The sequence below is a fragment of the Taudactylus pleione genome, unplaced genomic scaffold (assembly GCF_031769625.1).
Source record: "Taudactylus pleione unplaced genomic scaffold, aTauple2 ptg000788l, whole genome shotgun sequence".
Classification (NCBI taxonomy): domain Eukaryota; kingdom Metazoa; phylum Chordata; class Amphibia; order Anura; family Myobatrachidae; genus Taudactylus; species Taudactylus pleione.
The window spans coordinates 2,965,149-2,977,581 of record NW_028285190.1 but is presented as its reverse complement, the minus strand read 5'-3'; the positions used below and the strand labels follow the sequence as shown (position 1 = coordinate 2,977,581).

Here is a 12,433-nt window from a genome sequence, read left to right as displayed (position 1 = left end):
CTGGGGTTTCATTTAAATATTTTATTTACTAAAGCCCACTTTTATCATATGATATTATCAACATAGTATTTTTTTTGGTTTTCAAATCATGTTGTACAGACAGTTTTTAGTTTTGATTGCGTTTTGTAAAGATTGTTGGTCAGGAAACCAAAGCGAGCGACCCCTAATGGTTGTTAATGACCATCACGTTGGGTACAATGTGGGTTTGTGCAGTAATATGGCTTTGGTTAGTTAGCTTTGTGATGCGATCATATTTTCAGCCCCTAAACATAGCGCTCAATTTGGGAGCTGTGTCCAGTAATCCAGTTTCAGGGAGCATAGGTAATGGTTCTTAGCCACTTCCCTGGAACCTGAGACTGGTAGGGCCTTGTTCCACTCAGCCCAAGGCCCTACCCACCTCAGAAGTTAAATAAAACTCCTCATTTGAAGAGAACTGATTGTGAGTTATAGTCTCTCAAATTACCAATGTTTCTCTTCACCACCATACCCCCCAAAGCTTCTTCCCTACACTTTCCTAATACATCTTATGAGACTCGCTTCAGTCAGGCTTTTATTCCCAACACTGCAGAACCTGCACTGACCAAGCTGGATAATGATTTGAACACTAATACATTTTGAAGATCACAAATTCTCTTGGGTCTCTGCTGCATCGGACACCGCTGGCCTCTCACTTGTCATACAAGCGCTGCGTTCTCTAGCTATTCTTAGTGCAGTCCTATCTTGGTTCTCATCCTACTTATCAAACTGCTCTGTCACAGTTCATTTCTCTGAACCCACCTCTGCTGCTTGTACTTGGAGTATGGCAAGTCCCAGGCCTAGTCCCTCTCCTCTGCAGAACTTCTCTTGCACTTCAGTCTCACCTCTGTGCCCATGGGAGACACGTTTTTGTTACCTCTTCAGATCTCACCCCCTGACACAAGACCCAGAGACTGATGATCTCCCATATTTCCCTTCTGAATGGTACTCCGCTAACCGGAATCTGTGATGCGTTACTGGGCAACCTCTGTGCTTATTGATTTCTTCAAGTAGAGTGTTGCTGTGATAGTAAAATAACTTGGCTTGTCCTGGAGTAAAGCGCAGCACTATGAGGATGAACATGGGGGTCGTGCAGGAGTAAGGCATCGGTTAATAAAAAAAATTAAATATCTTTCTTGTTAGTAAAGGACATACATTCAGTTGCTGGTAACTTTAGTAGCAATATAATTCATTATTCCAAACCATCAGAGGTGCGGAAGCAAATACCTGAGTCTTCCTGGAAAAGTGTACACTGACTTCTACACTGAGCTTCCAGGCTACTACAGCCAGTGCATTATTGCTTACATTTACTTCATAGCAGTTAAGTGATAGTGAACTCTGCTTGGCCCCAAATCTAGTACATGCTTTATCTTTGGCTATACTAGACTTTGCTTGGTTTGGCTGCATGTTATGCATGGGTTCGTTTAAGATGGTTTACTCCTGGTAAGGGCTGGTAAGAGGCAGGAACCAATTCCGTTCCTGGCAATACTGCCTTCAGTCAGTGTTGGAGAAAACCTTTCACAGAACTCTACATCTCTCCACCTACAGCACAGACATGGACACCTGCAGCCTATGAATTGTGTTAGTTGTCTGATGTAAAATCAACAACTTCCAATGTGTATATTGTATATGTACTGTACAGCACAGCCTGCACTATTCCTTTATACATTTTCTTAATGAATCTTGAAGCAAGGACGTAATGATTCCTTATTTGCAGGCGACTATACATATGCCACCATCACTGGCGTATGTATGGGAATATTGCTGTAGAATCCCACAGCCATGACTGGTGGCATAGATGTTGGTTCTTACTTTGGCAAATCGCACATAAAGAGACTTATATCTTCTTGTTAGCCTTCACTTGGTTGAGCAACTGAACCTACGGTTGCTGAATGTCTTTCTCCAGGGTTTGCTGTGGACTGGTGGGCCCTTGGCGTTTGTCTGTTTGAGTTTCTAACCGGCATTCCCCCATTTAATGATGAGACCCCAGCTCAAGTCTTCCAGAATATTTTGAAGAGAGGTATGTGCTTTATTTTGTTATTATTATTCTATCTCTTATTGCAGAAAAGTGTTAATATGTATTTAGAAACTGGATCTCTTGTATTCCAACGAATAGGAATATTTGTAGTACTGTATATCAATCTATCTTCTGTTGCAACTGCAATTTGTGGTTAATGTTTGGTTATTTTAGACATTCCGTGGCCAGAAGATGATGAAACCCTTTCGGTCAATGCTCACAGTGCAATAGACATTCTCCTCACCCTGGACCACACGAAAAGAGCTGGGCTAAAAGGTGAGATATTAGAAGCAGTCAACAGTAAATTCAGCCACTGTATCCAATACAGTAATTCGTTAAAATGTAGTTGTTTCTTTTTCTAGAATGGGAGGACATGAGGTAGCAAATTATTTTTTTTTCAATAGATAGTTTGATGATGTACAGTATATATTACAAAGCACCAACATATCTGTACAATAAAGGAGATGACCAGTACATACCATGCTGACAATACAAAATGAAACATTCACACAAGGTGAGAGGGCTTTGCACCAATTGACTTTACAATACAAACAATGGGGGTGATGCACACATTGTGTGAGTGGGCGGACTCCATGTGCACCTTCTCAGAAAGAAGATGGAGGGGTCAATGCAGAGCTGCCTGTAACTGCGCCTGCAAGGAACTAGTGCGTATAATCGCCCATATGTGAAGTTATACCTGGACCGCCTCCATCAGTACACTTGGCGGCAAATTTACTAAAGTAAGAGTTTTAGAAATGGAGATGTTGCCCATAGCAACCAATCAGATTTTAGCTATTATCTTCTAGAACACAGGTTCTTAAACTCTGTCCTCAGGACCCCAAACAGTGCATATTTTCCAGATCTCCTGACAGAATCACAATTGAAATAATGAGCTTCACCTGCAAAACACGAACTGTGTGGGGTCCTGAGAAAAGAGTTTGAGAACTACTGTTCTAGAAGGTGCTAGTTAAATGTTAAATAGAATCTGATTGGTTGCTATGGGCAACATCTCCAATTCTAAAAACTCTCACTGTATTAAATATACCCCTTGGTTGGATACCCATTATCAATAAATACTTATTATTTATTAACAGTTTCTTATATAGCGCAGCATATTTCATTGTGCTTTACAATTGGAACATTAATAGAACAAAACTGGGTAATAACAGACAGATATATAGGTAGGAAGGCTACTTGTACCAGCCCTATCCTTGGAGCAAATTATATGTCTGAAAACAGGTGTGGTTACTTTTCCGCACAACCCTGCATAGCCCGCAGTTCTGACGACGCGCCTACTCCGAGCATTACCTATGTGATAATGTCCAGTTACGCCCCTTTGGTCACAAGTGGATATGTGCTCATGCACAGTGTAACCGTTGGTTCATGCTCTGCCTTGCTCCCTCACCGTCAGAATTCATGTCTGCACCTGTTTGAACTTGCTGCTGCACTTATTTACATGAAGATAATCATTTAAGGCACACGTGTCTTTAGCGACTCTGTAAAGAGCTGATTTACATAGCCCTCCATCACCCTGGAACACATTCTCAGTATTAAGCTTTATACCATGTATAGCAAACAAAGTGTGTAAGGAGGGAAGCCTTAGGTTTGATAACACAGGAGGGTGATAGGCATATGTCCTCTGACAGATTACGTAACCCATATATAGAGACTAGGCCGCATATAAAACCACAGCCCACTGCAATGTTTTGTAAATGAGCACTGGAATGTTGGATTGCTTCTGTTGTGAGTTACCTGCAGAACACAATGACTGGCTGATTTGTAGGTTTGTAGACTATTTTAACACACATGTATATGTTCTTGCACAGATCTGAAGGCTAACCCGCTCTTCCTTGGCATAGAATGGGATAACTTGCACATTCAGCCCATGCCCTTCATTCCACAGCCAGAAGATGAGACTGACACTACCTACTTTGAAGCCAGGAATAACGCTCAGGATCTCAAAGTCTCCGGCTTCAGTCTGTAGAACCTTGCTCCAGGCCTTCGTCTCTTCCTTTTTATCATTCTCTAATGGGAGATTCCACATATTAATATTTAAAGGTTTTAGCTCAACTAGTTGTAAAGTTTTGAGATTTTTAGCAAAGTATGTGTGACCTCTTCCTTCTCCTCATATGTAAAATAATAATTAAAAAAACAAAACTGTAAAATAATGTAAAAACCGATCTGGGATCGTGATCCATGTAAATATTTTCTGCTTCGGGACCAATGTCCTAAACCTATGCACCTTACGTTACATTAAGCCATGTATTACAATTGTAAAACTTAATGTAAAATAAAATGTTTTCAAATATTGTATTAATTATTGGCATTGAGCTGTAAGATTTTGCACTACACTAGACGGTAGGGGAACATGGAGGATCCCATTAACAGAATCATACAATGCAGACATGTACACAAAGAGTAAGAAGCTAAGGGTGTGAGAGCGGTCAGTCTCCAGTGTGAATAGCTCAGAGCTGAGATAAAGGAGTGTAGGCCAGAGAGGAGATTGGGACACTAGCAGAGGCACGCCAGGGTGAGTGGTATAGGTACAAGTAAGATTGGCTCTGGGAAAGTGGTGAGTCTTATGCTGCATACACACGGTCAGATTCTGTTAAAGATCTGAACGATAACAATTGTAAAAATCGTTCATATCTTGGCATGCATCGACCAACGATTGTGCGTTCCCGCATGTCAGATAGCAATATCTGACATCTACTGTGTATGCAGTAAGATTTGGATGATTTAGTTCATTTTAATTCTACCGGCAATCGTTCACAAAATCTTTGATGAAATCGTTCATTGTTATTGTTTAACAAAATCGATGATCTGACAAATCTGACCGTGTGTATGCACCATTAGAATGTTTAAAGATTTAAAGGGTGATGGTGTGACCAGGCAGGTAGGTGATGCCATCGTTGGGAGTGAGAGGTGGTTATCGGAGAAGAGGCGATTTGCAGGAAAGAGATAGGAGGACGTGAGGTTGTGTGCGGTTTTGAGATTTGGGAAAAATGTTCTGTTGCGAGCTACATAGTTTAGGGGCAGTCATTTGAATTGTATTAGGGAGATTATGATGAGTCAGTGTAGAGATTTGCAGAAGGTCATTCTTGTGGCATTTAGGAGAGACTGAAGTGGGGGCAGATGGGAGAGAGCAAAGTCATATAGTCTATAGCATGGAGTCTGTCCTGGCTGGCTGACACTGGTAATCCTGCAGGAGCACATCCACAGTAATCTAGTAAAATCGAACAACTGTGGCATTTGCAGGCATTCCATTCGTAGCTGCTTCAAACTGGGTACATACGGGTGTCTACCTCTGATGTATGTGTGAACGACCTCAATCAGACCTACTCCATCTGCTCTCTGGCACAGATATATGCATGATATAGCTGCACGTCTTGCTGTGTGTATGGGCTGTCAGCCGACCGCCTGTACACATGCTGCAGGGACCGACTGTAATTGACATCTCAGCAGGATGGGCAAATTCAAATGCCCACCAAGTTGTGATGTCTGCGCCGACACATCGAGCGGCAAGTGTATAGCTTACCTGATCGTCCACTCTGTCGATGGGTCGACAGACCTGCCAGGTATGTATCCACCTTCAGACTATAGCTGTTGTACGATGACCAGGAGATGCTGAAGGTGATGTGGTGTTTTCCCCAAGTGCTAGTATAGATTATATTTTGGGAAATGTGGCAGGCAGTATACTAGTACTAGGAGTTAGGATGTGAGGGGGAAACCAGAAGCTCTGATTTACAGTGCCTTGCAAAAGTGTTCACCCCCCTTTGAATCAAACATTTAGGACAACATAACAGAAAACTTCAGTGTGCTTAACTATTCACCCCCCTAAAGTCAGTACTTTGTCGAGCCACCTTTTGCGGCAATTACAGCCGCTTTGGAAAAGTCTCTATGAGCTTGCCCCTGGGATTTTGCCCATTCCTCAAGGCAAAACTGCTCCAGCTCCTTCATGTTGGATGGTTTCCGCTTGTGAACAGCAATCTTCAAGTCTGAGGCCACATCTCAAAATCAATTGAGAATCTGTGGTTTGACTAGGCCATTCCAACACATTTAAATGTTTCCCCTTAAACCACTCGAGTGTTGCTTTAGCAGTATGCTTCGGGTCATTGTCCTGCTGGAAGGTGAACCTCCTTCCCAGTCTCAAATCACAGGCAGACAAACAGGTTTTGCTCAAGAATATCCCTGTATTTAGCACCATCTATCTTTACCTCGACTCAAATCCGTTTCCCAGTCCCTGCTGCTGAAAAACATCCCCACAGTATGATGCTGCCACCACCATGTTTCACTGTGGGGATGGTGTTCTTGGGGTGATGGGATGTGTTGGGTTTGCACCTGACATTTTTTATACCAACATACTAATCATAATATGAAGAAAAACCTGAATGATTAGGTCAATGTTTTACCTCAGAATCTGAGGTAAATTGGCCATCAGGATTTGACTGCAAGATTTCTCATTCCCTTTGAAAAATACTTTTCTCAGATGATGGAGTAGTGGACACTGATATAGCTTTTAACAATAGATTAGGAAAAAAACAGTGTGTTCGTCAACAGAGGCGTTACCTGGTGTGACACCCGGTGCGCACTCTATAGCCCCCCCCCTTGTGCGGCGCAAAATGGGTAGTGGCCTATTGGGAAATCCTGATATCGTCACTGCGGGGGTGTGTCAAGCATCCCCGGAGATGCTAGGTTGTCCCCGGAGACCTGTGGCAGCACTGTTTGCTCCACCTCTGTGACAGGAGCCAAGTTCTGCATGAGAATGCGACACAGCAGCACTCGGCATTTTGGTGTTACCCCCTCCAAGGATGACACCCTGGTGCAGCCCACAGCCCCATTGTGACGCCACTGTTAAACAGCAAGATCGAGACTCCATCCTTCAGTGCTGAGGGATTAACTGCCTCAGAGCAGTTACCCTGCCCAACCACTAGTCTGCATGTGACCTGTGCACAACCTAGGCCATACTTGCCTACCCTCCCAATTTGGTCGGTATCCTCCAGAAAATCGGGTGCCGCTCCCAACCTCCCGGGAAGGCAGGCAATCCTCCCTGCTGCCGCAATTACCTTTGAAACCCCTGCAGCGGGGGGGGGGGCGGTGACGCAATTCATTTTGGCCCTGCCCCCTGCTTCACAATGCCTGTAATATTGGCACTGTGTAGCGGGGCCAAAATGATGGGATCGTGTGGCCCCACCCCCACCCACAAAATGCTTGTTGTCTGGCCGGCTCCGCCTCCTTGTGCTGGCCACGCCCCCTGTCATGCGTTCTGGCTGCTCCCTCCCGGAAGGGGCAGCTAGAAAGTCGGCCCAACTGCTAGTTTGCATGTTTCCTGGGCCCCATACTTGTCAACTCTCCCTGACTGTCAGGGAGACTCCCTGAAGAGTCATGGGGGGGGATATTTACTAAAGTGCAGGTTTACAAAAGTGGAGATGTTGCCCATAGCAACCAATCAGATTCTACTTACCATTTATCTAGTACCTTCTAAAAAAATGATAGCTAGAAGCTGATTGGTTGCTATGGGCAACATATCCACTTTTGTAAACCCGCACTTTAGTAACTATACCCCTAGCAATCTCCCCTATTATGTAGCTGTTATATATAAAAAAACAAAGATATATAATATATATATATATATATATATATATATATACATACACATTCAAATGTAATCAATAGTACAATTTCTCTGCATTGGGTATAAGGCACAATGATCCCTATGGCTACATGCATTTTCTGAAAAGTATCAGTGTGTTTTCATCAACAAGTAGATCTTACTAACTGCTTTGGGGCTCATTTACATTTGGATGTAAATCCGTTTTATGACACGCCCCTCAGATGTAACAGTACACGCCCATTTTACCACATGCTTATAGGTGCTGCTTTCACAATCTCCCTGAAATGCTTTTTCAAAAGTAGACAAGTATGCTGTGCTCGACCTAGGCCAAATTGCTAGAGTGCTTGAGACCTGTGCACTACCTAATCCCAACTGCTAGTGAGCATGACCTGTGCACTACCTAATCCCAACTGCTAGTGAGCATGACCTGTGCACTACCTAATCCCAACTGCTAGTGAGCATGTGACCTGTGCACTACCTAATCCCAACTGCTAGTGAGCATGTGACCCGTGCACTACCTAATCCCAACTGCTAGTGAGCATGTGACCTGTGCACTACCTAATCCCAACTGCTAGTGAGCATGAGACCTGTGCACAATCTGATTCCAGCTACTAGTGAGCATGTGACCTATGCACAACGGTATACGTTCAGGAAGCCGGCGGACAGAATGCTGACCGCCAGCTTCCAGACACTTATCCCAACTAGAGACGAATGTCTGTCATTTCACAGACGTCGGGAGACCGACGCCAGCATCCCGGACAGCAGGGGGGGGGGGGGGGAGGTTAGGTTTAGGGCTCCTGGGGGGAGTTAGGGTTAGGCTAGAGGGAGGGAGGGTTAAGGTTAGGCACCCCCCCGGGAATTTAGGTTTAGATGGCAGGGAAGGGGGGGTTAGGTTTAGGCACTGAGGAGGAAGGTTAGGGTTAGGCACCAGATTAGGTTAGTCAATACTTATCTAGGGACGACCGGGATTTCTTCCTCTGTCGGGCAGGCGCTGTCGGGATTTGAACCGCCGGCAAGGGGTCCAGCGGTAATTCATACCGATTCCGTGCACAACCTAGGCCCAACTGCTAGTCTGAATGTAACCTGTGCACAATCTAATCCCAGATACTAGTGTGCATGAGACCTACGCACAATCTAATTTAAGCTACTAGTGTGCTTGTGACCTGTGCACAACCTAGGCCCAATCAGAACCGGGGGCGTGGCTTCGCGGGTGTCGGTTATGTTCTTCCATCGATGAAGAGAAACCATCTGGTTCTCACCACATCGATGGGGAAAACATTTGACCTCTGCCATAAACCATTGATTATTACGAATCATGGATAATCGATGGCCATCCCTAGTTTGACAAAGATTGGAAGAGTATGTACAGTGACACACTGAATGTACTCCTTTCAGTAGATTCTTCTAGCACAGAGGTTCTCAAACTTGGTCCTCAGGACCCCACACAGGTCACGTTTTCCAGGTCACCCAGCAGGTGAACAGGTGTACTCATTACTGACACATTTTAAAAGATCCACTTGTGATTCTGTGAGGCACCTGCAAAACATGCACTGTTTGGGGTCCTGAGGACCGAGTTTGCGAACCTGTGTTCTAGCAGATTGCAAAAATTGGACAGGTGTGTAGGCATATAATGGGTGTTCAATCTGCATCCAGGTCTCCAGTAGGATTGTGTCAACAGCCTGGTCTGGAGTTAGACCCCCAGAGGATTGGACAAGTGTGTACTCATCTGAAGTCATGCAGTGTCATATTAGATAAATCATTTTTGCTATTTCAAAATTATTAACTGCAGATAAAATGGAGGGAGGTTTCTGAAAGGGTAAGGGTGACAGGCCAAAATTTGTTATATATTGGGAAGATGTACTAAGCCTTTTAGAGTGATAAACTACCAATCAGCTGCTGTCATTTTTCAAACACAGCCTGTAACATGACAGTTAGGAGCTGAGTGGCGGGTAGTTTATCATACTCCAATTTATCACCTTCCAGAGCTTAGTACATCTCCCTCATAGTACTTCAGATAAATTTTCTGAAGATGTTGTCATTTGAGACCTTATTGGCAGTTGTAATCCAGAGTTGCTTAAATAAAGCAGGGACTACTCAGAGAGTAATATTGTAGAACCAAATGTAATCACATAATGGCTGCCAGTAGCTGAGCATCCTTTATATAGGCCTGTGACCTGCATTGTGACATCACAATACATGCAGGCATCAGCTAGAGATAGTTGTAGCTTAGATCAGCTCTGGGCAGTGGCGAAACTAGAGAGTGGTGGGCCCAGGTGTGAGAATATGCTTTGGGCCCCCCTATGCAGTGCACCATATATAGTGCCCCCAGTAGTAGTTCCCCCTATGTGCAGTGCCCCCAATAGTAGTTCCCCCTATGTGCAGTGCCCACAATAGTAGTTCCCCCTATGTGCAGTGCCCACAATAGTAGTTCCCCCTATGTGCAGTGCCCCCAGTAGTAGTTCCCCCTATGTGCAGTGCCCCCAGTAGTAGTAGTTCCCCCTATGTGCAGTGCCCCCAGTAGTAGTTCCCCCTATGTGCAGTGATCCCAGTAGTAGTCCACCTATAGAACCAACACGCTCCTGCCGCTGTCTGCTCCTCCGTCCTCCCGACCCGCTCTTGCTCTGCAGTATGGGAGAGACGTCATGACATCTCTCCCATCACCCACTGCAGGAGCGGGAAGGCGGAGCTCATTAGTGAGCTCCAGCCCGGCTCCCTCCGTGGACACAGCAGCCAATGAGAGTCTGTCTGACTCTCATTGGCTGCCAAAACAAACACACCGCCGCCAGGTAGTACGAGTGGGCCGGCGGCAGTGTTTGTTGTGAAGCGCAGACTGCATTCACTGTGGGGCCCGGGGGACACTGACGGCGGATGCAGCGGCGCTGTTGGCTGCAGGGGCTATGGCCTCTGCACCACAGCAGGTCCCAGTGCAAGTCACCGGCTGCACCGCCACTGACTCTGGGCCCAGATGCCATGCAGCAGCACTCTAGTGAGAATAGAAAAGCTGGGGTTAAGGAGATGGCAGTGTTACTTGGTGCAGGGAGGCAGCCTGGGCCCCGTAACAGCCATCCTCTGCACCTGCTAAGCCTTTGCCTGTGAGTGGCAGCTAGTTCGCCAAAGATTGGAAGAGTATGTACGTGATACAATCATTTTAGTAGATTATTCTAGCAGATCTAAGATCAGCTGCAAATTTGGACATGTATGAATCTTGAATGAATGTTGAATTTGCACTAGGTCTCCAGTAGGATTGGGATCTAACTCCAGACCAGACTGTTTACACAGAGTATTAGATAAGTGTGTGTACCCATGTAAAGTCATGCAGTGTCATATCAGATAAATAATTTGCTTTATATATTGTTTCAAAATAAAAAACTGCAGATAAAATGATGGGAGGTATCTTTCTCTTCCTGGGAGAAGCCCGGGTAAGAGAAGCAGGAGGGTGCCTCCCGCGAATTCCGGGAGGGTAGGCATGTATGGGTAAGGGTTACAGGCCAAAATGTGTTATAAAGGGCTCTATTCATTATGTTAATTAACGCTTACATACCTATTCTCCCGATTTGGTTTGGAACCTCCCGAAAATCGGGTGCTGCTCCCGGTCCACCAGAAAAGTAGGCATGCCTCCCGCCCCCCCCAGTCCCGCCCGCAATACCTACCCAGACACCCGCAGCGGGTCATTATAACCCCGCCCCCTGCTCCACAATGCCATAAATCTCGGCATTGTGTAGCGGGGGCAGAGCCAAAATTACATAAGTATGAGGATCCGCCCCTAGCCCCACCCCTACATGACACGTAATGTCCCGGTCATGCCCCCTTTTGCCGTCCCCGCCCCCTGCTAAGCCGACCTGGCTGCTCCCTCCCGGACTGGGCAGCCAGGATATCGGCAAGTATGAATTATCGGGGTCTGAGTGGAACCCGATAATTAACATTTCAACTCACGGCGGAGCCGGAACAATTCATCATTGCTCTGGCGCAGATAGCTTATCCAAACATCAGCTGTCTCCCTGAAAGTTAGCACTGACAAGTCTAACTCAGTATTGCTAGTGCGCTGGCGTGAACTACAGTTCCCGCAGGTGCACAAAAGCCCCAGAGTCCGGCGGAAGGAGCCGCACAGGGACGGAGGGATCGGAAAGGATCCCTCTTCGCAACCCGGGACTCGTTCCCATAGGGAAGGAGCGGGTTGCGGTAACAAATGCCGAATGCTCCCGCAGTCAAGTTCCAAAAATATTACATTTTTGCAGTTTGATGAATTTAGGTCCCCATACTAGTGTAATGGTGACAGCGGGCCAAATTGTGAGAGAACGGTAAGCAGGAGATATCTGTGGTATCTGCTGCATTACCTTTTTGATGAAAGGCCCAAAAACTTATTTTCTACAAAAGCAGGTGAAAATGTTAATTTTCACCTGCTTTTATGGAATTACCCCTTTTACACCGGAGCTAAAACCCGGGTTATTGCAGGGTTAACCCGGGTAGCTCCTTGGTGTAAAAGGGGAGAGGGTTGGTTCGCCGGGTCGAGTGACCCGCCAATCCAACCCAGATAACTTGCAGGGTTTAACACGGGAGTAACCCGTGAAACCCTGCAGTGTGAACGGCGCGCTCCGGGTTACGATGACTTGGAGCGCGCCGCATGCCGGACGATTGATCCGGCTTCAGTGGCGCTTGGAGATGATGTCATCTCCAAGCGTCCACTTCAACGCCAGAAAAGCCGGGTCTACGCAGACCCGACTCCGGTGTGAACGGCGCTGACTCGGGAATGTACTGGGTCAGGGCCGGCTAAATTCCAGGTTTGATCC

At 45.9% G+C, this 12,433-nt stretch overlaps 1 protein-coding gene across 1 annotated transcript in view; it reads left to right on the top strand.

The window, feature by feature from the left end:
* Positions 1 to 4,349, top strand: part of MASTL (microtubule associated serine/threonine kinase like) — a 68,127-nt gene extending 63,778 nt beyond the window's left edge. The window contains exons 10-12 of the mRNA XM_088457821.1: positions 1,922 to 2,035; positions 2,207 to 2,308; positions 3,859 to 4,349. Of these exons, the coding sequence (XP_088313947.1) occupies positions 1,922 to 2,035; positions 2,207 to 2,308; positions 3,859 to 4,016 (374 nt within the window). The 3' untranslated portion in view covers positions 4,017 to 4,349. The remainder of the gene's footprint in view (positions 1 to 1,921; positions 2,036 to 2,206; positions 2,309 to 3,858) is intronic.
* Positions 4,350 to 12,433: the final 8,084 nt, after the last annotated feature.